Below are 22,500 nucleotides of genomic sequence, written 5' to 3' on the forward strand. Positions count from 1 at the left end.
CTTAAGTATGACCAGAGCTCAAGTACACTTGAGATCGTCCATGTTTACTTACCGTGGTGAGCCGTTTACAATGTACATGTTTATTAGAATTCAAGGTGAGCTTTCAAATTAATTGGGTTGTCAATCAAATTATGCAGCAAGTTATTGGGTTGTCAATCAAGGTATGCCGCAAACATGTTTGATTGATGTCCGTTTGCGTAATGTGTTTTGATGCTAGATAAGTAAGCTTGTAAGGATGGTTTGAACTAGACTTGAGAGTGTACTTTGGCTTCTTTGAAGAAAACATGCTACCATGGGCACAGAGTAGGCTACTTGAGCTGAAATTAAACCCATTCACATCTGAAGTAGGGCTCAAGTGAACTTAAGGTCTACTTACTATGCTAGTATGAACCAACGTATTATTACAGAGCTTATGAAAGCAGTGGTCTTTAAAAAGTAGTGATTTGTTGTTGTTTCACCGAAGAAAAAAGGGAAAGCAAACAAATAAAATTGTTATGATTCTAATACTATTTGTAAGTACTAAACAAAAGTTCCATTGATTAATTTACTCTTTCCCTCAGAGTGTCGGATGCTTAACAATTTTACACTGTCTAATGGCAGATGGTTTTACCCATCAATATTAAATTAAAGGGGATAACTTTAGGGTCCAGAACTGTTCATTCTGTTGGTTCTCAGAAGTTTTACACCAGTCATTCATCTGCAGGGTTTGCCCAAGATTTTTCTGTGCACAGGAATAAATCATTCCAGATGTTAATTTACAGAAACTTTTTATGCCAGCAAGTACTGTACATGTACCTTCAAACTTATGTCCATACATTAAAGTAGTTTTGCAAAAACTGTTTTGTTCCTTAGTTACATGTAAGGGATTATCATACAAACATTGCAAAATTTCTTATGATTTGCCAACCCACCAAGATACATGTACATGTAGCATGTCGCATATGAAACATGATTAAGTCTATCGACAATGCAAATTTCTCCTCTGACTGTACATAATATATTTTTTCTGACCGTCGCAAATTCCTTGAAGATATGTAGTCTGGCCTTATTTTGAAGTAATCAAAATTTTTATTTTCAAGTACATGTATCTTTCATATTTAACAATTATACACCTGTATCTTTGGAATTTATCAGTTTTTTCATAAGAACTTTTGAAAAAGAAATACAAACAAGGAAGTTAAGAAAAACAATGTTTGCAATCAAATTTTTTTCGAAAAAAGTTTCAGAAAGAGGATGTATACAACAAAAAAGATGAATTTTTAGAATCACGTATCTTCACTTTTAAATTTCCCTGGTGTGGCCATCTTGAATACAAGTTTGGACATGTAAAGGTTGCCCTATCTTATTGTTCTGACACAGAGCTTTTGGTTTGTAACAATGTGTCAGCTGTAACTTGTTGCAATGTTTCAAGAAGGTGGTGCCTGATAAATTTGAAACGAAAAGCAAGCAATTCTGAAAATCATCTAATTTTGGTGCAAATGCTTCCTCTGAAAGAAATTTTGAAACTATTTTGACATTTAACCCCTGGACGCCTGAACTGGCCTTACTTAGTATTTTACTCTAATGCCAGACGATTTTACTCGTCAATGGGGAACCCCTAGGAGTCAATGGGTTTTATTAGCTTTATTTTCTTTGGTCTAAAGTTATCTTTTTGTTGAAGAGGAGGTTCCCTTTAAGGTGGCTGGAACCAGTTTCACTACTTTTAAGGACCTTTTTATTAGAAGGGTTGTCACTACAAAACTGTATCACGTAAAAGAAATGTTATGGTACCATATCAAACACTAATTATTACTTAACAAAATGCACTCTATAAGCAATCTTAATTTTCGGAAAGTTAAGGTAGCTCTGAATTGGCTCCCAAGAATTTTTTTAACTTTGCAGATAGTCCTATCTCAAATTGCTAATTACTATTTTACAATAAAAAATGGGGGTGAGTAAAAACGAAATATAGGGTGTTTTTGGAGAGCTTTCATGTTGCCATGGTAACCTATTACGTCAAAATTGTGAGCGCATTTCGTTAAGCAATAATTGGTGTTTGATGTGGTACCATAACATTGCTGTTACGTGATACAGTATAGTAGCTATAACCTATCTAATAAGAAGGTCTCTAAAAGTGGTGAAACTGGTTCCAGCCACCTTAAGATCTTATGAACAAGAGACTAACTAGCAGCTGCTGTGAACCAGTCTCCCCTACAGTATATACATGTATAAACAGCAAAGCATGCAAAGTATTAATCTTCATCAGGCATAATATATTATTTTTCTGTGTAAGATGTTAAATTTTATTGTTGAAATATTTCTGTAACCACAGTATCCTGTAGGCTTGAACCCTGTCTGGAACAACACTTAGGGCTGTAAAATAACAAATAATTTTAAGTTTGATACACATGTACAATGTACTTGTAATGGCTTTCTTGTTAAAAACAAAGGATTTTCAATTTGTAAGTCTTGATGACTTGGTTTGGAGAAACCATCAGTCATTGTCTAGTATAACCAGAAACCTATGAGGGTTGAAACGTGTAACGGCCCCTTGTGTGCTGGGAAACAAGCTTCTGAATATTCAATTTGCTAAGCACCATATTTGGAACAACAAGAGCGAGGGGTTTCCAAATATGGTACTTAGCCCTGAAACATTCAACCAATCAGTTCGCACGGAATATTCGGAAGCTGTGAACGCGCGTTACACGTTTCAACCCTTATGGGTTTCTGGTATAACTTGACAATCTTAACATTTCCTTAGATTTTCATCCCTGTTACATAGTAAAATGTTCAGACACTTTTCATTATTTAAGTGGTAATAGTAATTATTTACTGTTGAACAAAGTTCACTTTCTACTGTAGCATATACATTTATGAAGAAGGAAAGAGAATAAAGAGTCCTTTGATTCAAAGACATGCAAACAGGAAGCCATCTGAAGTAAAGGCTACTTGTATCCTATTCTGGTAAAGTACATTCTTTGAAAATGAAGGAGGAACCCAACCCGTTCTGAAGATAATCTGGAGATGAACAACTAGAAAAAGAGTTTTTTTAAGATTTTAACTACAGTTGAGGCTTTCATATTAAAACATTATCCCTTTAAACTGCATAGCCCTCATAAGCATACATGTACTTTAATTCAATTCTATCTGTTTTTCGTTAGCATTCTCTCGCATGGCAGAACACCCTCCCCTCCCCACCCTCCATATCCACTGCCCCCCTCACATGGGGACAAAGAGATCCGAAGATACTTTTTCTTCTTTTTCCCCAATTTTTTGTGTGGCCAGAAGGGCTAAAATCTCCCTGACGTTTTTCTTCCTCACAGAAACACTTGCAAAACGGGAGAATGGTTTCATTTTCAACTTTCCCCATACCCCAAAGTCAACGAGTGGGCAGTTGACAAGAAGAGGTGAAACTCTTCTTCTGAATGCTTAAAGGAATGGTAACAGGTATTAATGAAACATGGCTTGAGTCAAGTTTAATTTACCTCCTTATGGAGGTGTCAGTTGACTTCACCTGTCTGGGGAGGGAGTTCCCAACGGAAGAAAAAAAAAGATTGTAAAAGCTTAGCTAATTGGGTGATGAGTTATCAAATTAAATTTCCCTCCATTTTATCAATATTTTTAAAAACAATACATGTATAAAAATTATATTTTAATGCAATAATTATTATAACTTATTGTGATCTTAAATTCTTTTCAATTTTCTTCACATTTACTATTACCTCCATGTTCTTTTAAAAACTTGCCATTTTTTTCCAACATCAGCACCCACAGAGCCTGGAGTGCAAACTACATCTACAACAGAGCCTGTCACTCCAGAATTGGAGTATACAGCCACAGCAGGTGCTGCAACTCAACTGCAGACTAATCCTTGGAGAAAACTCAAAATGTGGCAGGTACAAAACAAAGGTCATAGGTCATTGTTTTACCAATACAGAAAGTATCCTAAGCATCCATTAAAGCTAACCTTAGGCCTAATTAGGCCTAAACAAAAGTTTTTAGGCCTAATGTTAGCATTTGTAAACAGTTGGGGTTGTTTCTGCATTGGTAAAATAATGACCTTTGACCTGTGTTTTGTACCTACTAGTGTGCATTGAAGAATGCAGTAACCTTTTTTTAACTCATTCTTCTAAGACCACAGTCAAAATAATTATGACAAAAGTGGTCAGATGTATTCTGCAGCGACCATAATGATATTCTGTTAAAGGACCATAGTCACCCAGTCGCCATTTTCGGTGCCCCGGAAACTCAGAATTATGTGACCGTGATCTGTTACCATCAAACATCAAATGATCTATATAGGTCTGTTTTCCCTGGAAAAATAAGCTATGTTTATTAGAATTTCATTTTCTATCATTATCTTCGCAACATATTATAGGTGGAAATGGAAGTTGTTGTTGAACCATCCTCTTGGCGGCAAGGAGTACTGCATTTATTTCATTGTGATTCCTTGAAGACCAGTCCAGGGAACGTTTAATGGCTAGAATGATCAGAATCAATGTACCGGTAATTCAAACTTCAACGCAAAGATTTCTAAGCTTAAACAGATGAAGACCTTCAACCGATGGACTTTGGAATCTACTTATTTCAAAGGTATCTTACCAAGTGTGACTTATTGTATATCTTTGTGGGGACCTTCCAACTTGTTGGCTGACTTTGAGGACTCGCACATCCGTGCTGCCAGACTGATTCACAATATCAGCATATCTACCCCAAAACATGAAGTTCTCAGCATGGCAAAATGGTCATCTATGCATTATATGTAAAACAGAAGACTTGCCTGTATTGCATACCAGGCTTTTCAACTCCTGATGACATCAACAATTTATTTACAAAGCATGAAACTTCATACAATTTAAGAGATAATTTAAGATTGGAACTTGTGTTTTCAAAATCCAAAGCCTTACATGACTCTTTCACTCATCCTGCTAACATTGTTTGGAACTGCTTGCCTAGCCAGTTAAAGTCCAAGCTTAGCTACTCCTCTTTCAAGGCTAGCATTAAGAAATTCTCTAAACGCATTGACCAAATTACTTTCGGCACAAACTCTATTGTAACCAATAACATCAGTGACGAATTTATGTATTATTGATATGCAGTTTATTACCAGTTACTTTGATAAGTCATCCTCTTGTCTTTTAATGCATTGTCTAAGTTATCTTAATTGTAATTAATATATTTATTTTTAGGTAGTCATCTTACACTTATCTATTTACTTATGTATTATTTGCGATTTATAATTATTTACATTGGGATATATTTTTAGATGTTAATTCACTTAGTGTAAAGTTGATAGCAGGTCCACATCAGCATTAGCTGCCATTTATTCAACCTGATTTATCAAGTAAAGGATGTATGCATGTATGTATGGCCAAAGAGTAAAACAACACCAAAACTCCCACATTTCAACAAAAACATTGCCGTGGCTAACTAGGGTCCTTTAAAGTCTATTTTTCTCCTTATCACGGTGAGCATGTATACTGTTGTAAACGAACAATATGGGAGTTTAACTGTTGTTCGTCACCATCATTTTGAATGATAACATCAAATTCTTCCTGATCAAGACCGCACTCAGATTCAGCATCATCTACACCAGGTGTGAACTCCCAGCCTCTTGACTTTCTCGTCTCCTCCGAAGCATTTATCCTTACACTGACAACGTTTTTGTAACCTTCTTTAAAATACTTCAAATCTGTTTTTCGCCTTGCATCAGATATTATCCACACACGGGAGCAATTTTTATCACTGAAACCTGAGATCGTCATTTTTACTGCTAATCTGCAAAAATAGGATGGGTCAACGTTCCTCCTTTCTTCTCCCCATTTGATCATATCTTCACGATAGAGTTCCTTGTAATTTGAAGAATCTAACAAGCGATGAAAATCAAGTCCATTTTGCCTCGCATAGTCATGTTTCAAAGGGCCAGACAGTCTTACTATAGCGCATCTGTCACAACCAAAGCTATCTCTCAGTTTTTTTCGCAACAAAATCCTTTCCTGACTTGCGTTTTCCGCTAAAAATGAAGACAATTTTGGGGCTTCGAAGATCTGTTTTGTCAATATCATCCTCCATATTGAATGGCAATGCATACATGACAATAACATCGCTAAAGAATATAGCCGCTGCTTACTTGACCTCGCTTCAGTTCCCTCTCAGTCCTTTAAGTGAAACATGACTTCCGGAAAGGAAGACATTGATACCCTTTGGATTGCAAATCGGCTTTACTGGATTAATTGAGAAAGAGAAGCTTTACGCTGACTGGTGAATGTTTGTAATCTTCGTCTTCCATCAACAAACTTTGAACGGTAATCTTTTACATTTGAAACTAAATTCCGCTTGCCGCAGAGTCTCTTTCGGTTTTCCTAGATAAGTCGGGAAGGGGAAAGAAAGAAGACTCTGCAAGACACCTTGACTTTCTTTGATTTGCCGCTCATCCAAAGAAATGGATGAGTCAGTCCAGTTTGGACTTGTCAAACCTTTCTTTTTTAAATTTGTGCGCATGATCAATCGGCACGCATCCTCAATTTTTTTTAAATTACAACAGCGTGACAATTTTTAACTGTCTTAATTCCCATGAGTATTTCCTCCGTATATCATTTACATAAACTAGTTTGCCAGAATTGAGAAACCTATTGATTTTTTCAGTAAAAATTGAAATAACAATTTAAAAACTTGAACTTCCAAGTTTCCAAGGAAATGAGTCCATGGTTGTCGCGTGTTTGCCAGAGTTGTTCGAATATATCCCAGTTGTTTGCTTTGGCTTTGTGGTTTTGCAGTTACTAGTCACGTGTGACTGACTCCCGATACGTCAGGAATGTTGCACGTGTGAGCTATGTAAGTACTAATTTCGAGAGAAAAATACGGAAACGCACAGTTTCCTTGGTAATGATCCGTACTGTGAAATCCCGACCGAAAACCCGCCAATTAGAGTTTTCCATTTAGCCTGAGATTTGCTTGCCATATAATAATGCTAGTTATTTTAAAAATTCTGTAGTAGCAGCATAGTTTTGTAACTTTGTAATCAAAGAATAATACTTGTTATTCTACAGTGCCTCATTGAAAACCAGAAGGTTGCCCCACCTTGATCTTGATAAGTGTGACCCCTCAAGATATTGTCGATTCCTTGTTTACGAGAATGAGAATGGAAGGACACAAGTTCATAAAAACGGATGCAACTTTTTGGGACAGAAGGGGCGTCGGGTTTTCCTTTTCCTGTTTACGTCGGGAAATTTCCGGCTATCTTTCAAGCCCTTCCTGAGCAACTGGGGAATGGCATCGGAGGCTTGACCTCGGCAACCTAGCGATCGACAAGACTGTGGAATATCATTTTCGTGAAATTACGATAGAACAATTACAAGCTCGAGTGGAACCAAAACAAGCGACTCCATTCTTTATTGATAAACGCCATCCGTTGATGACTCATAATGAACAGTCGATGAAGTCGTCTTCCGTATTAGTCCAACCAAGTATATTTCAGTTAGGGACCAAGGACTTTCAAGGCCGCATTTTTTAGTGGAGAGAGACCAGGTGACATGGGGCCAGTTAAGGTCCCTGAAATTCTTCGCTCCCCACAAAGCGATGGTTTTTCGTTTCATCATTTCTGGGGCAAGACATTGCGAGATGACAGTTCAAATCTATACGGGACTCAACGGAATCCTCAGGGCAAGCGGGGTTTTGAACAGTACTTGGCTTTTGCTGACAAACTCAAAGTTGACCTGAGAGGTGGCTACCTGTTCCGTCCAACGAATCCCCATTGGGCCATAGTTAATGAACCATCTCCGCTGTTCGGTGGCTGAAGCCCGTCTCAAAACTTATATACCTCAAGGAATTAGAAGTGACATCGGTGAAACCCTGCATGATTTTCAACCTGGATGTGCGCCGAATAAAACTAGCACTCTTGGGGGTTGAGTTGTCAGAGGTGATGGATCATGTACTTTGGACTCAGCGACAGTCCGGTCCGCCCTTTACTACTTTCAAGTAGCGATATAGTTCGCAACCCGGCGGTGGTATCCACCAAATTGGCTCAAGTTGAACAGGGTTCCCTTACGTCGGAGTGGGGGAATCTTTAAGTTAACGAATTGAAATGTTTTGTTTCAGCTTTTCCGATTGATGTCCCACGGAAGCGTCAAAATGAGGAACCTTCTGCTTAAGTAAATTTTATTTTTAAATACCTCTATAGAGTGTTCTAGATCTTACCGATGGCATAAATCTCGTTTTGGAGTTTTGAGGATGAGGTTTGGGAGGCTTTACTTTGAGGAGAATGGGCTTATTTGCACTCTCGGGTGGAAACAGGAGCGAGGTGCCGCGAGATCAACGCTCCTATACCTCTGCTAAACAATGGGTACGAGTGGGAGTGTGGTTACTTACCTATTCCACCCATGTATCCAGACTTTTCGTTCGGTCAGAAAAAGTATGGCGGCTGATCAAATCAAAACGACGTAAACAACGCACTACTTGATCACATGACAGGTTTCGTAACCTAGGAACAACAGTATTGTTTATGTAATTTCATACCTGTCTCAAACCCATTCAAGCAGCTGAAAGCTGGCCTCTTCAAACACTTCACTAATTTCTTATAGAAAACTTCTTATCTTGAAACACTTGGGGGTTTCAGCGGAAGTCCTCCTGCAGTCTACCTTTACTGTAGAATGAAGGGGTAGTTTCTAAAGAAACTGTGGTGCTGCGTCGGTGGGGAAGTAGTATACAAAAATTTGGTTTATCAACGGAGTTGATAATGTAAATTGACCACCGTACAGAGATTCTAAAAGCTGACGTTTCGAGCGTTAGCCCTTCGTCAGAGCGAATCGGATTCGCTCTGACGAAGGGCTAACGCTCGAAACGTCAGCTTTTAGAATCTCTGTACGGTGGTCAATTTAATTATCAACTCCGTTGATAAACCAAATTTTTGTATACCTTTACTGTACTCCGAAGATACAGGGCGGTTTGCTGTTCCTAATGTTTTCACTGCTCGGGTAATTTTCTCCAAGATTTGTTGTTTCTTTTTGGTGCGGGTGACATTGTTTGTTAGTTTCCACAGGATAGTTTCAAAGTATTTCTTGAACATTTTCAGTGATTACGCCAAATTTGTAACGGAAAATTTGGGCTTTCCTTTTTCTTTCTTGTTCTTCAGAGTTGATTTCTTCGCGACCTACGATAGTTTCCGCCATTATTTTTTTCCTTCCGGCCATCATATCCTTCTTTTTTTTTTCGCGTGAGTAGCCCGCGAAGCTGCAAATAAGTGGTTTTACTGGTTTAATCTTAGCCCTAATCAGGGGAGAGTTGACCAAGAATCAAATCTGCTTTCGGGAACGGCTTTTTATCAGGGGATTAGTTATTCCAGGAATAAGAAATAAACGCTTGTCATGTGTTAGTTTGATTGGCTTTCCAGGAACCGAGGCCTGACAATAGGGACAAGTCAAATATAATAGCAATGACGTCAGTTGGAGAATTAAGTTTTCAGAGTTCCTTTCTGTAGCACGTGTGTTCTTGGTGTGACCATATGCTGTAATCATTTAATGAAAATACAGAGATGCAGTGTGGCCTAGTCATTGGTGCATCATACTTGTAATAAAGATGACCCGGTTTCAAGTCCTGCTCTGAGTACTAGGGGTTGTTAATTCTAGGTAGTCAGCCCTCCTCACCTGCGCTGGTAAATAGCCAACTGGTCTCCCCATCGTCAGTTGGGGTTCTTAACTATGTTATGTGGATTTGCATGATTGTGTGTAAAGGGGAGTGGTCAATAGGCTTTTTTCGATACATTAAAATTCAGCTTGAAAGAGAAGTTCTGAGGACAAAGACAAAGGAAAGTGGATGATATACAAATATTTTTCACATTCATTACAACGTGTTTCTATTGTTTTTGTCCTCACTGCCTCAATATCAAGCTGAATATTTCATATTTCGAAAATGGCCTATTAGGTATTCAAATGACAGACTAGTGCTGGTGATATACGTGTTTCATACAGTCTGAAACAACAACTATGCCAACGCAAAAAAAAACTCGCAGCTCTCACTCCGGCGTGCAAACGCACCCAATACGTTGAATTTTTGGCCCACGACTTTCAGGACGTTTGCAATGCGTGTTGCCTGTAGGAAACGTTTCGCTTTCGTCTTTGTTTCGGGTCAGCAAGCAAACCCGAAACAAAGACTAACATTTGAACGGCTTATCTATTTGACGGACATGCAGTTTACTGACCGCATAGTCTGTAAGTACATTAAAAGAGGGCTGTCATTCACTCGTCAATCAGCAAACTGCTATTTTAAGGTATCGTTTGCGAAACGATCACTCAGGGTTATGTATTCTAGACGCCCAAGGATGATCTTGACTTCTGGAAAAAGGAGACGGGGATGGCCTCCGTTCATTTTGGCAATGAGAGTAACAATATCCCCTCTATCCCTTCTCGACCATACTTTACTTGCTTGTCCTTTCGTTAGTTAATTTTTCGGTCTTCAAGCCACTTAAGGGTGTCCAGTGCGAATATATCACTGTCGACAAATGTCTTCGTAGTACATGCCCGTAAATTCACGGTAGACGTATTTGTGCATACCAAAGGAAAGAATCAAAACAGCAATAATATGCAGAGGTAAAGTCTCTGCATACGAGCCAGAAGGCCCATCAGACCGGAGCTTATTCCGGTTTTCATGGCATGAAGCGACTAGGAGTATTTCTACTCCCCCATGGATGCCAGTCCATCGCAGGGCTACCCCCAGCATTGAATTCGCCGGTACCCATTTATACACCTGGGTGGAGAGAGGCACCGTGAGAGTAAAGTGTCTTGCCTAAGAACACAACACGATGTCCCCGGCCAGGACCCGAACCCGGACCACTCGATCCGGAGTCGAGCACACTAACCATGAGGCCACCGCGCCTCCCACAGTTTATAAATGTGGCCAACAATTATTCTATTATTTTTATGCTATATGCCTCACCAGCCTCATTTCAAAGAAAAAATCTACCAATTTGCATACGCTAACGAGGCTGGTGCCGGACTAATAAACTCATAGATAAAATAATTTAGGAATTCGGTCTGTTGGTGTGAGAATATTGTATTAGTTTTATATTTATGCCAACTAACAAACAAAAAGAGATATTTAAAAATATTTATAAAGTTATACTGGTGGTTTAAAGCGTTTCAGAAATTATTTACAATAAAAATGTTCCCGACGTTTCGATCGCAATCACGGACCTTCTTCAGGGGAAGTGAGAGCGGAAAATTTTATACAAAAGCACAGATATAAACAAAACGCTGATTAAAATTCAAGATATGTGCCATTTTTTCTTGTTAGGGAGAATCGAGTGTAAATACTCCTTGTGGAGTAACGCCCCGTCGCCCCGGTTGAATGGGTCTTTGGCACAGTCAATCTCCCAGGCCTCGAGAATCTTTTTTCGGTGCCAGTTATTATTAACCCTGAAAATTGTGGGCTCGTCCCATGCGATATCGTGATTTGTTTTTATCACTTGGTCAGCAAGTACTGATTTTTTCCCTTGTCGCCGCGCGACAGCCTTTTGGTGCTCGCCTTTTCTTGTTATGAATTTTCTCTGAGTTTCGCCAACGTAACTCTTGGTACAGTCAGCGCAAGGAATGTCGTAAACGGGATCACGAATTTCTCCTTCATGCATTTGGTCTGTCGGTTTTAGAAACATCTGGCTTCTTGTCCGATAGGGTTTGAATGCCACTTTGATGCCATGGTTTTCCAACTCTCTTTATTGGCTCAGAGGTCCCGCTAACGTATGGAATAGTGCGGTACCCCCGTTCGGATTCTACAACGGTGGTTTTTAATCAACGTCTTGTTTATATCTGTGCTTTTGAATCAAATTTTTCTCTTACTTCCCCTGAAGAAAGTTCCGTGATTGCGCCCGAAATGTCAGGAACATTTTTATTGTAAATAATTTATGAAACGCTTTTAACCACCAGTGTAACTTTATAAATACATTTTAAAATGTACCCACTTGGTGACAAACCCAGTTTTAATACAAATAGAGATATCTCAGCATATTTATCTGGTGGTGGCGCTATCCACCTCTCTCAGTTAGTTGGGTTGATCAACCTCTCCCCGGTTCTTGCCCTGTTTTCTCTTGCATTGTCACTCGTCCAGACAAAGCTGAGCTTGGAACAGGCCGAAAGAGAGGAGGAGTTTTAAACTCAGTCAACGGTTTAATGTCCCCATTAATCCATTGATCGCTGAGAGTCACACTTAATAGATTTTAATGTCCAATGCACCAGTCAAAGTAAATCCCCGGGAATTGCGGGGACTTACACATATTTTGACTCGACTTTGGTCCTCCAGCAGGCGGGGAGTGCGCAAAAATTCACGATCTTCACCTACGAGATCTGGGAGGAAGCGGAGACTTCACTGCAGCACCCCCCCCCCCCCCATCCCCCCCAATTTTGGGCAATTCAGATTCTTAGGCAACAAGAGAAACGTCTTATATAAAAAAAAAAAGACCTCTTGATTTGCTATATTTCACAAAATCGACGGCGAGAAAATGTAAACGAGTTTTCGTCGTGAGCGGAGATTAATTTTAGAAATGCTGGAGACAATACACGAGAATGATCTATTTAATGTTTCCAGAGTTTTCGATTGTGTTATATATCCTTGCAGTGATAGCTTCTACGTCGTGTTCTGAGGAACTATCATTTAGTGCCTTGCGCAGATTGAAAACTTACCCCCACTTCACCATGGGACAGAAACGTGTCAGTAACACATTAAAAGGGTATATCATTATGCCAACTCAGTAGTCAACAATGACATAGATCGTATCATTGTTATCTTCTGTCATCGAAATGGCAGAGACAGCTATTTCTTTTAACTTGTTTATGAGCTCATATGATAGATTCATATGTAAAAATATTTTCACTTCACATGTAGGCCTATGATAGTGCCCGCATCCCCTGACAAAACATTGTCCGTACGCTTATGGATCAGCGGTTTCTTTTTCACGCTGCAGATCGAAGCTGCACGAGCGCGGGAAAATGGGCGAGCTACGTTACATCCATATAAGGAAATTTTGAAACTCCAAAGACCCCAGCTCTGAACCAGAGTTAAACACTTGAAAGTTTATGAGCTTCTGTTAAAGCTTACACAATACTAGTACTTTGTCAGATTTGGCGCCTAATACAGCATCATCAGGATTGTTGTATCCAACATTTTTGTACGATGTTGTATAGTGTTGAGCAAGGCTCGAAAAGTGACACTTCGGGTACTTTCTCTGTGTTTTGGAAGCCATGTTTCGATGATCCTGTTATAAAAGGTTTTTCTTGAGGTTACTTAGTCTCTTATAGTGCTACCATGACCAAAATATCATTCCCTCTTTTTCTTTGGATTTCAAAGCTATCAGTTAATGAAACACTAAGTGAAACTGGAAACATTAAATAGATTTTAAGCCTTGCATGATTTCAAAAGGACGCCTGTTTATTTTAAATGGAATTTTCCCGTTTAATGGTCCGCCATTACTAACTTTATAATCGTGAAAGAGTTGGTTCGAGGAGAAAATGAAGTAAAGGCTCTCTTGTTTAAGAATGCAATGCGTGTGTACGCAGCTAAGTTAACATGCAGCACGGGAGACTTGAAAACTTGTGTTTTGCATATGTAATAAACTGCATTTACGCGCTGAAATTTTGAGCTTGTGAGTAAATGACGTCACTTTCCTAGATGTGACCTCCAATAGCCCACTTTTGATGTATTAAAATTCAATCCTAAACAAAAGGTATCATCTCGAGGCTCTGAGGAATAAATATAAGGATTTGTATTAGTTAATATATGGAAAGTGGGCTATTGCGTTATTTGTTAATTTCAGTTTACAGTGTCCCCTATTGGTGCTCCAGCTCTAGTACGACTATACACTTAACCAATAAATTTCCTTTCCTTTCCTTCCCTTTTAGCAATAGGATCTCGGTGACCCCATTTTAACTATCATAACTATAAGAAACAATTTTTGCAAAGTGAAAAAAAATTTGGGACGCGGATTATAAGCCACCTCAATATTTGGATCACGAACCTTGTTTAAAACTTTTGTTCACAACTTTGTTGTATCTCGACAAGCTAATTATAGTTGAGCAATAAAGAATAGGAGTCGCCGGGCTCGTTTACTATCACCTCAAGCTAAAATTGGAGGAGTTTTGGTGACCCATCATGCCACAACAATTGCCATAACGTTTTTCACAAATAACGTTGTTGTATTAACTGACAGATGGTGGCAGTATGGACCCATTAACTTTACGTGCTGGAAAGTGCTGAAAACTGGTGTCATTGACCACTTTGAAGATATCGCAGGAACACGGAAACTCGTAATATTTAACATTCCTAAACGTATCCGTCCGGGTTAAGATGGTGTCGTCTGACAGCAACTTCGCCGGCTTTAGCCTTCGTCGGTGCAACAATATAGGCAAAGGAAAACTGAAAGGAAAATTTTAAAAAGTGTTGGAAACAGGAAACTTAATCGTCTTATGAACTAAGATGTCCAGAGTGACGAGAGCGTTATCTGATTGATAACATTGTGACTAATGATCTTTCTGCCTCCTGTGTGCATGTGTCAACTGATTGACTTGTTTTCAACGCTTTGCTCCTCCGATATTCATTCACTATCAATTAACTCCAAGGAAAGCGTCGCCATCCGCCAGAACAGAACATTAATAAGCTTTGGTGTAAATTCGATTCAGTGGGTTTTTTTTTTAATTTCTGTTAATGCCAGAGCTGCATTAATTGGTTCCTGTGAAAATATGCTGAATTCTAAGTGCAACCCGTGGCTAACTACTGGACTCTTAAACCTGTTAAAGCCAAGCCTACTCTGCACCGAGAGGTTTTCTTCAGGTGCTCCGGTTTTTCCCTCTCCTCAAAAACAAAGCTATGATTTGATTTGAGTTAATTTGTTGATTTCAGTTTACAGTGTCCCCAATTAGAGCTGCAGCGCCAGAAGACTAGACACTTAAATAAAGTTCCTTTCCTTAAATATCGAATATGTAGTTTCTATTTTCGTTTGGTTGTAAAGTAAATCTACAACTACGTGTTCCGAAAGGGGGTGTATGGCTTTTTCAGACCCCGCTCACGCTAATGCGTACGGCCCTCATACAGGGATTTCTCAATACTTTTGGACTGAAGGCGTTCGCGGGGCCGTACAGGTCATATGATAATGTGATCAATCATTCAAGGTTTGGAGTCCAAATTAGTAGGTGTCTTTATGTTCAGCACCTTTCTTGGAAATCACATTAAAAGGGGCTTTGTCACTAATTTGGTGTTGTTCAGATTCACACTGCACAGGAGTCAATTTGCATTTTCTTAGACCGTGCTCAAAGTTCTCATTTAGCTATTTAAAGTGAGATATTAATAAAATATTTCGTGGTTGGACTGTTTGTAATAAATATGTGACTATTTCTTCTCGACGATAAGTCGGATCTTGAGAAAAATTAGCCCAAATATTTCAAGACGTAATCCATTCCAATTCACGGTTCAATCTCCCATTGACGACACGCAATATAGTCATTCGCCCGTTGAGGCAAACAATGTACCGTCAAACCATGGCCAGGTCAAGCGCACCTCTATAGATTTTATTGATGAATCGACCTCTTGAGATTTGAGTGCCGTGATTGAGTATAGGGTACGCTTCAGCTAGTTCGATTGTAAGAAAATCGCCTGTTAAGGAAAACTATTCTGAAGAGAAATTTCCTCTAACCTTTTCGGACATAAATTAAAGTTGTTGTCTAAAGGAACTCAGGTTTCACGGTCAACTCGCAGTTTCCCGCCCTTTACAGCGGGTTCATTATTATTATTATTATTATTATTATTCGATTCTCTCCAGTCGTCGGGTGTTCTACTGGGTGACGTTTATTGTGTCTCAGCAACTCCCAGTAGCTTAGAGACACAACACTTTCCGCAACAGGTGAGCAGTTCCAAGGATGGCCGATAATTGTACACTTCCAAGGAAGTCAGGAACATCTAGCTTGCCAGACCAGGTCTTTGCACCTTTTGATATGCTTCCAAGAGAACCAATCACGATTCGTATTATTGTGACTTTCGAGGCTCCATGAATCCTTCTGATTTCAAATGCTAGTTCCTGTTACTTTTCAACCTTCTCCTCTTCAGTTCTGGTGATGTTCTGGTCCGCTGGCACAGCTATGCTAATAAGTGGCCATTTCTGTGTGTCTTTATGCACTAGGGTAATATCTGGCCGATTATGTTTCAGCACTTTGTTTGTTTAGATAGTCATGTCCCAGGTAATTCTCACTTCTCCATTTTCTGCGGTTGGCAAGGGTTGATGGTCATACCACTTGTCATTACACTCTATCCCATACTTCCTGCACATCTCTCAGTGTACCCGCAGGGGCCACCTTGTCGTGGCGCTTCCTATACTCTCTCTGGGCAAGCTTCTTGCATCCACTGAAAATGTGTCGTACTGTTTCAGTGGCATCTCCACACAATCTAAACATTGGTGTCTCTGAGGTCTTATCTATGCTGTACTTGATCGAGTTTGTTCTTAAAGCTTGTTCCTGGGCAGCAAGAATCAAACCTTGTCTCTTTTTCTAAGAATCCATTCCTGAGCCATCTCCAAGACTCCTCTCCAGCTTCATCTGATATATTTGTTGGACAAACGCACCCTGTAGGGCTTTCTCCTTCCAGTTTTTAAGTTTCTCGCCTTTCCTACTCCTCTCATAGGCCTGCAGACTCTCTTCTTCAACAATCACTTTCTCCTTCAAAGCAAGCTTGAAGCATCCACTCTGTGCTCTCTCTCTTAGGTAGCCATGAAGGGATTTGCTGTCCCTTCTTACACACTCCTCGATGCCGATCAGTCCTCCTCCCCCTTCCTTTCTCGGCAGGTACAGCCTCGCAAAATTACTCCTGGTGTGCAGACAGCCATTCATGTCAAGATCTTCCTAGTTCTTCTATCCATGTTGGCTACCTCCTCCATTGTCCAGTCCACAATCCCTCCACTGTAGCATACTACAGTAATACTGTAGCATACAGTAATACTGAATTGACAATAATACTGTAGCATACAGTAATACTGTAGCATACTACAGTAATACTACACCTACAGCCCAGGTATCGATGCCATCGATAAGATTTCAGTGAGTTTTGATCTACACAACTTGTTGACTCTTCTGATATACTCCGATGTTATCGGGGGGAGTCAGGATGGCTTAGTGGTTATCAACCGCACCTCCCACCTCTGTGACCGAGGTTCAACTCTGGCTTCGGGGTCGTATGTGGACTGAGTTTCAGTCGATATCAATCTGATCCCGAGGGTTTTTCTCCGGATACTCCGGTTTTATTATTATTATTATTATTATTATTATTATTATTATTATGTTGCCTCAAGAGAAAATGAGGGGACAGAGAGGGAGGCTCCCGGTCCAGCCCTTGGGATATGTCATGTCCACGAAAGTTATTTTTAGACGAGCGGAGGTCTGCCTTCCGAGACGTCCGCATGCAGGCCAACCTCGGTCTGATGTTTGAAAGGAAATTAATATTCATCAGCCTTCCACGTGCGCCACCATTTTCTATTTTCACTAAGAACCTGTGAGCGAGGCAAGCCTGCATGCGGACGTCTCGGAAGACAGACTTTCACTGGAACAAAGACTTCCGCTCGTCTAAAAATAACTTTCGTGGACATGACATATCCCAGCGAACGCCCTGAGCCTCCCTCTCTGTCCCCTCATTTTCTCTTGGTTGCCTTTCATCTTGCCAAGGTATTTGTAGACTTCCTCCTCTATTTCCCCGATATGCTGGTCGTTGGGTACTTCTATTCCGCTACTGCCAATTCGTCTTCCCCTTCTCATTTCCAGGACAGCACACTGGTCTAGCCCAAACGAAATCTTAATGTCTTGCGAGAAGATCCTTACTACTTGAACAAGTGAGTCTAGTTGATCTTTGCTAGCTCCGTACAGCTTCAGATCATCCATGAATATTAGGTGGTCAATGGGCTTCATGTGCTTTGCCAGTTTGTATCCAGCTCTCATTTTTCGTAGTACTAGGGTCAAGGGTAACATGATCACTGTAAACAGTAGTGGTGATATGGCGTCACCTTGAAAAACTACTCTCCTAATGTCCACCTGCCCGAGATCCATTCCTCCTGATGTTAATACTGTCTTCCAGTTCACCGTGCGGTTGCTGATTATAGAGATCACATTGTTGGCAGCCCCAAACATCTCCACGCATTTCAGTATCACGAATGCGGTACTATACCATATGCCTTCTTGTAGTCTATTCAAGGCATTGACAAGTTTGTCAACCTTCTCCGGCAGTTCTTCAGGATTGCCTTGTCTATAATCAATTGATCTTTAGTTCCTCGGGATCCTGAACCCCTTCTGTTCATCTGTTAGCAGTCCATTCCTTTCCAAGTGGTAGCATAACCTCTCTCCCATAACTCCTTTCAGGAGCTTCCACATCATGGGTAGGTAGGCAATAGGGCGGTAGTTGCTGGCCTGGGCACTCTTCGCTGTGTCCTTTTGTATCAAAACTGTTCTTCCCCTGACCAACACCGTTGTTGATGTTACGGGCTTTCCACAGGTCTAGCAATCATTTTCTGTACCCTCGCCTCTCTGGTCCACTCCTGATGTAACATTCAAACAACCGTTTGTTATCCTCCTTTGACCATCTTAATCTCTTCTGTCGTTGTTCAGCAGTAGCAGGATGACGACCGGGCCTGCGCTGCTGATCCACAGGACACCTGCCGGACGCGACACCTTCACTACAAGCTCCAGTCCCCTTGACGTCGTTAGTGTGAAATTCAATATTTGACATTCTCTCATCAAATGAGGTTGTTGTAGCCCTAACACCTAACATGGGTGGCTTTTTGGGTTGTTGGCACTTGCCAAAGGTGCCACCCAAGACTCTGGTGGGCGGGAACGTCTATATTCCCGTGGTAGGCTAAGGCACCAACCTGTTCAACCCGAGTGCCCATATTATTATTATTATTATTATTATTATTATTATTATTATTATTATTATTATTATTATTATTATTTGACGACCCACTTCGCAGCACTCCACTTGCTGTTAGCAACTTTTAGTTGTATCATCATAATGGTATGCCTAACAGTTTTCATAATCTTTGTCACCAAGAGAAAATGAGGGGACAGAGAGGGAGGCTCAGGGCGTTCGCTGGGATATGTCATGTCCACGAAAGTTATTTTTAGACGAGCGGAAGTCTTTGTTCAAGTGAAAGTCTGTCTTCCGAGACGTCCGCATGCAGGCTTGCCTCGCTCACAGGTTCTTAGTGAAAATAGCAAATGGTGGCGCACGTGGAAGGCAGATGAATATTTATTTCCTTTCAAACATCAGACCGAGGTTGGCCTGCATGCGGACGTCTCGGAAGACAGACTTCCGTTAGAACAAAGACCTCCGCTCGTCTAAAAATAACTTTCGTGGACATGACATATCCCAAGGGCTGGACCGGGAGCCTCCCTCTCTGTCCCCTCATTTTCTCTTGTTGTCATTTAAGGACGGTGCCTACTGATTAAAGATATTTTTGCCCCGGTGTGTGATTATGCAGGAAATATAGATCTTAACAAGTGTTATTGAAATCCAAAAAGAAAATTGGGGGTAAAAACGCATTTTTCAAAGATAATTCATGAATAATATTTGTAAAAAGTTTTAAAATACAAAGCGATGTATGGCGTTCTTTCTCCAATTGAAGCTTAATTATCTCTCAAAAATGCATGGTTACTCCCAATTTTCTTTTTGGTTACCAATCGTACTTACTAAGATCTACTTTCTCTGGATAGTTTGAAAACCGCACAAAAATATCCCTGTATTAGTAAGCATCACTGATAGGAAATCCGAGTATCTGGAGATGCGCAGAACGTATGCGCAATAACAAAAGTAGGCACCGTCCTTAACTAGTCATCAGGTTCGATTCATATATGTAAAACGAGTATTAAGCAGTTCAGCATCCCTTATGAAGGACCAAAAGTATATGGAACTCGTTGCCTGTTTCACTGGTTAGCTAACCGCTGGTTTTTGTTTCATTAAAAAAAAAAAAGTAGGATTATATCAACTTCCCTCTTATATATATTCTGTACTATCTTTCTCACTTTGCCGGTAATTTGCTTATATATCTTTGTAATTGGTCTAAGGAAGCTTATTAATACAAGCTCCAAGCTTCCTTAGTCTCTTTGTCACTTTAATAAAAATTCAATTAATAACTCCTCGAGCTGTTTTGTTCGAGTGGCTAAATAATCAAAAATAAAATGCGCACAGAATACAACTTGAAACCTGCTCGTCGACAAGGTTGAAACATTGAGCCCCATCTCACTTTGAATACCTTGGATCAACGCTTTTTCGCACTGAATTGAGCTTTTGTGTATCGAACGTTTTTTCTCTTACCTTAGCTGCGAGTTGACCATCAAATTAAAGCTTAGCTCCTTTGTACAACAAAATCAATTTATGTCCGGAAAGGTTGGAGGCAATCGCTTTGAATAGTTTGCCTCAAGGGGCGATTGACTTAGAGACGAACCAGCTGAAGCGTACCCTAAATTCAGTTAAGGCATTCAAATCTCAAAACATCGATTTATAAATAGAATCTATTCAGGTATGCTTGACCTGTTTTGTTCCAGATCAAAGATATTGAGCGCCCTTTTTTTTTCTTGCGAGACCAACATTGAACCTTTACTTATTATATTTTCAGAGCCGCGAGTACCTAATCGTGAAAATTGAGTTATTTCAATCTTTGAAACCCTAAGGTACAGCTATAAGAAAGGTCTAATCAGGCTGGGCCTCACTCACGTCATGTGCAAAATCTATCCAGGTTCCCGTGTTGACGTAGAATAAATCTCCGTTTTTGGTGCTCTTAATTTCCTGTTCTTTCCAGGTGTGGGTGTGCGCTAAGACTACCACGTCCTCTTCGCATCTTGATAGGAAGTCCTCAAACTTTCCCAATGAGCCTTTCAGCATACTGAAAGTCCGGCTAGCACCAAACTGTTTGACAAGTCAATAAAACAAAGAATATGCAGAGGTTGATATAACCAAAGCCTTTCGTACTATTCGTACTATATGCATCATTTATAAGATAATGCTGTCACTTCCCATCTGGATAGTCGAGAGTGCGACCATCAACAACTCGGCGAGACTAAAGCGATGTGTGCGAAAAAGGGAAAAGAGGACTTGAAGAGTGCATCTTAGTGCTTTCACATTTTGAAATGGAGTGTTCACATTTTCAACTCATCAATCGTGAAAATCGTTACGGGAAGCTTCAAAAAGAAAAGAAAAAGGCCATAGGAAATTATTCTTAGGAATCTAATTAAATCTCGCAGCTACTTTAAACTCTGAGCACGGAGCCTAGTAAATGATAAATTTCCTGTTAAAATAGCGTTTTATTGTTATTACGTAAAACTGGTTGTCCTTCCTTTGTTCTAATCTTAGCTTTTACGGCTGTAACGTTTTTATTTTTTTTAAGCGTTTAAATAGAATCTTACGGATAGCCAACAACAGCCCACTGTTTGCCGCAAACAGTCGACCTGCCTTAAAGTATTCAAAACATTCATGGTGGGTAGGTAGGTAGGTAGGTAGGTAGGTAGGTAGGTAGGTAGGTATATACCTTATCGATTGCACGTTTGAAGAAAGGGTATTTGACCACATTCGCCATCTTAATCGCCCTCCCGTCATCCAAACGGATGTAGTCATCTTCAGAAATGTTTCTGCCCAGCGCTCTTTCAATCATGGACTTGGAAAACCTTTCCTGTACAAAGGGTTGGGACAATATTTCCATGATGAAAGATTCCGTTACGTGGCATTTGATGCAGCTCAAGAGTTCGGATACAATCTGCATGATAACCTGTAATTATAAAACAAACGTACAAGATATTTCGGACACACCAGCGTCTGTTGAATCGAACTGTGAATAGTGTAGTATTTTATCCCAATGAGTGAGAGCGAACTTGGAGAGAGATTAAAACAGCTCTTAACCGAAGGCGACTCAAATCCTGCTGAGAAATACACTGCATGACTGAGGCTTTGAAAGTTTTTAGGCCTTTTGGAATTTCATGTCAGGTTGTTATATGTCAAATGGTGGCAAATGGTAACAGATTTTCTTTTTCTTCCGTTCTAAACCAGCACATCGAGCGCTGGGTGCAGTTTATTCCTTCATTCGATCACAAACTGCTGCAAGTTGAGTAACAATTTTCACCCCCCCCCCCCCCTCCCAAACTTGCAAACTGGAAAAGATTTTCTCGATAATATTAACTGAAAAGTACATACGACAAGATAACACTGTTACTTACCACTTCTGTTTCATTCTCGTGTGAATCTGCTGTAGCCACTGCTCGGGTGACGTAGTACCCAAACGGTCTGCCTCCTAGAGGGTCTTTAGGATGAGCCAAGGAGTAAGTGTTGAAAATGTCCCAGTCATGGCCGTGTGCAAAGCGGATTCGATATGTCTGTCCATCGTCGCTTTTGATGACATAAACAAGAGAACCTTCTATAAATTCCACCTTTTCTCCCATCAAAGTCTTAACGGTTTTTTGATCCATCTCATGGTCGTGATTTCCTCGGAGGTAAAAGACCTTGACGTCTTCTTCGTCGCTCATT

The 22,500-nt window shown here is 40.2% G+C and overlaps 3 protein-coding genes across 3 annotated transcripts in view; 1 reads left to right on the plus strand and 2 right to left on the minus strand.

The window, feature by feature from the left end:
* LOC138026398 (retinol dehydrogenase 13-like) overlaps window positions 1-1,187 on the plus strand; it is a 2,436-nt gene extending 1,249 nt beyond the window's left edge. The window contains exon 1 of the mRNA XM_068873742.1: window positions 1-1,187. This exon is cut by the window's left edge and continues 1,249 nt beyond it. The gene's annotated coding sequence lies outside the window, so the exon portion shown is untranslated.
* Window positions 1,188-4,788: 3,601 nt separating this feature from the next.
* LOC138026884 (phosphomevalonate kinase-like) lies at window positions 4,789-6,066 on the minus strand. Its single transcript, XM_068874344.1, is given in 2 exon segments — window positions 4,789-5,957; window positions 5,959-6,066. Coding segments are annotated over 2 exon segments (609 nt in total). The 5' UTR covers window positions 6,052-6,066; the 3' UTR covers window positions 4,789-5,441.
* Window positions 6,067-13,078: 7,012 nt separating this feature from the next.
* Window positions 13,079-22,500, minus strand: part of LOC138026907 (uncharacterized) — a 44,122-nt gene continuing 34,700 nt past the window's right edge. The window contains exons 16-19 of the mRNA XM_068874362.1: window positions 22,194-22,500; window positions 21,512-21,748; window positions 20,701-20,892; window positions 13,079-14,376 (exon numbers count right to left, since the gene is read on the minus strand). The exon at window positions 22,194-22,500 is cut by the window's right edge and continues 146 nt beyond it. Of these exons, the coding sequence (XP_068730463.1) occupies window positions 14,284-14,376; window positions 20,701-20,892; window positions 21,512-21,748; window positions 22,194-22,500 (829 nt within the window). The 3' untranslated portion in view covers window positions 13,079-14,283. The remainder of the gene's footprint in view (window positions 14,377-20,700; window positions 20,893-21,511; window positions 21,749-22,193) is intronic.

Source organism: Montipora capricornis, chromosome 12, assembly GCF_036669925.1.
Source record: "Montipora capricornis isolate CH-2021 chromosome 12, ASM3666992v2, whole genome shotgun sequence".
Classification (NCBI taxonomy): domain Eukaryota; kingdom Metazoa; phylum Cnidaria; class Anthozoa; order Scleractinia; family Acroporidae; genus Montipora; species Montipora capricornis.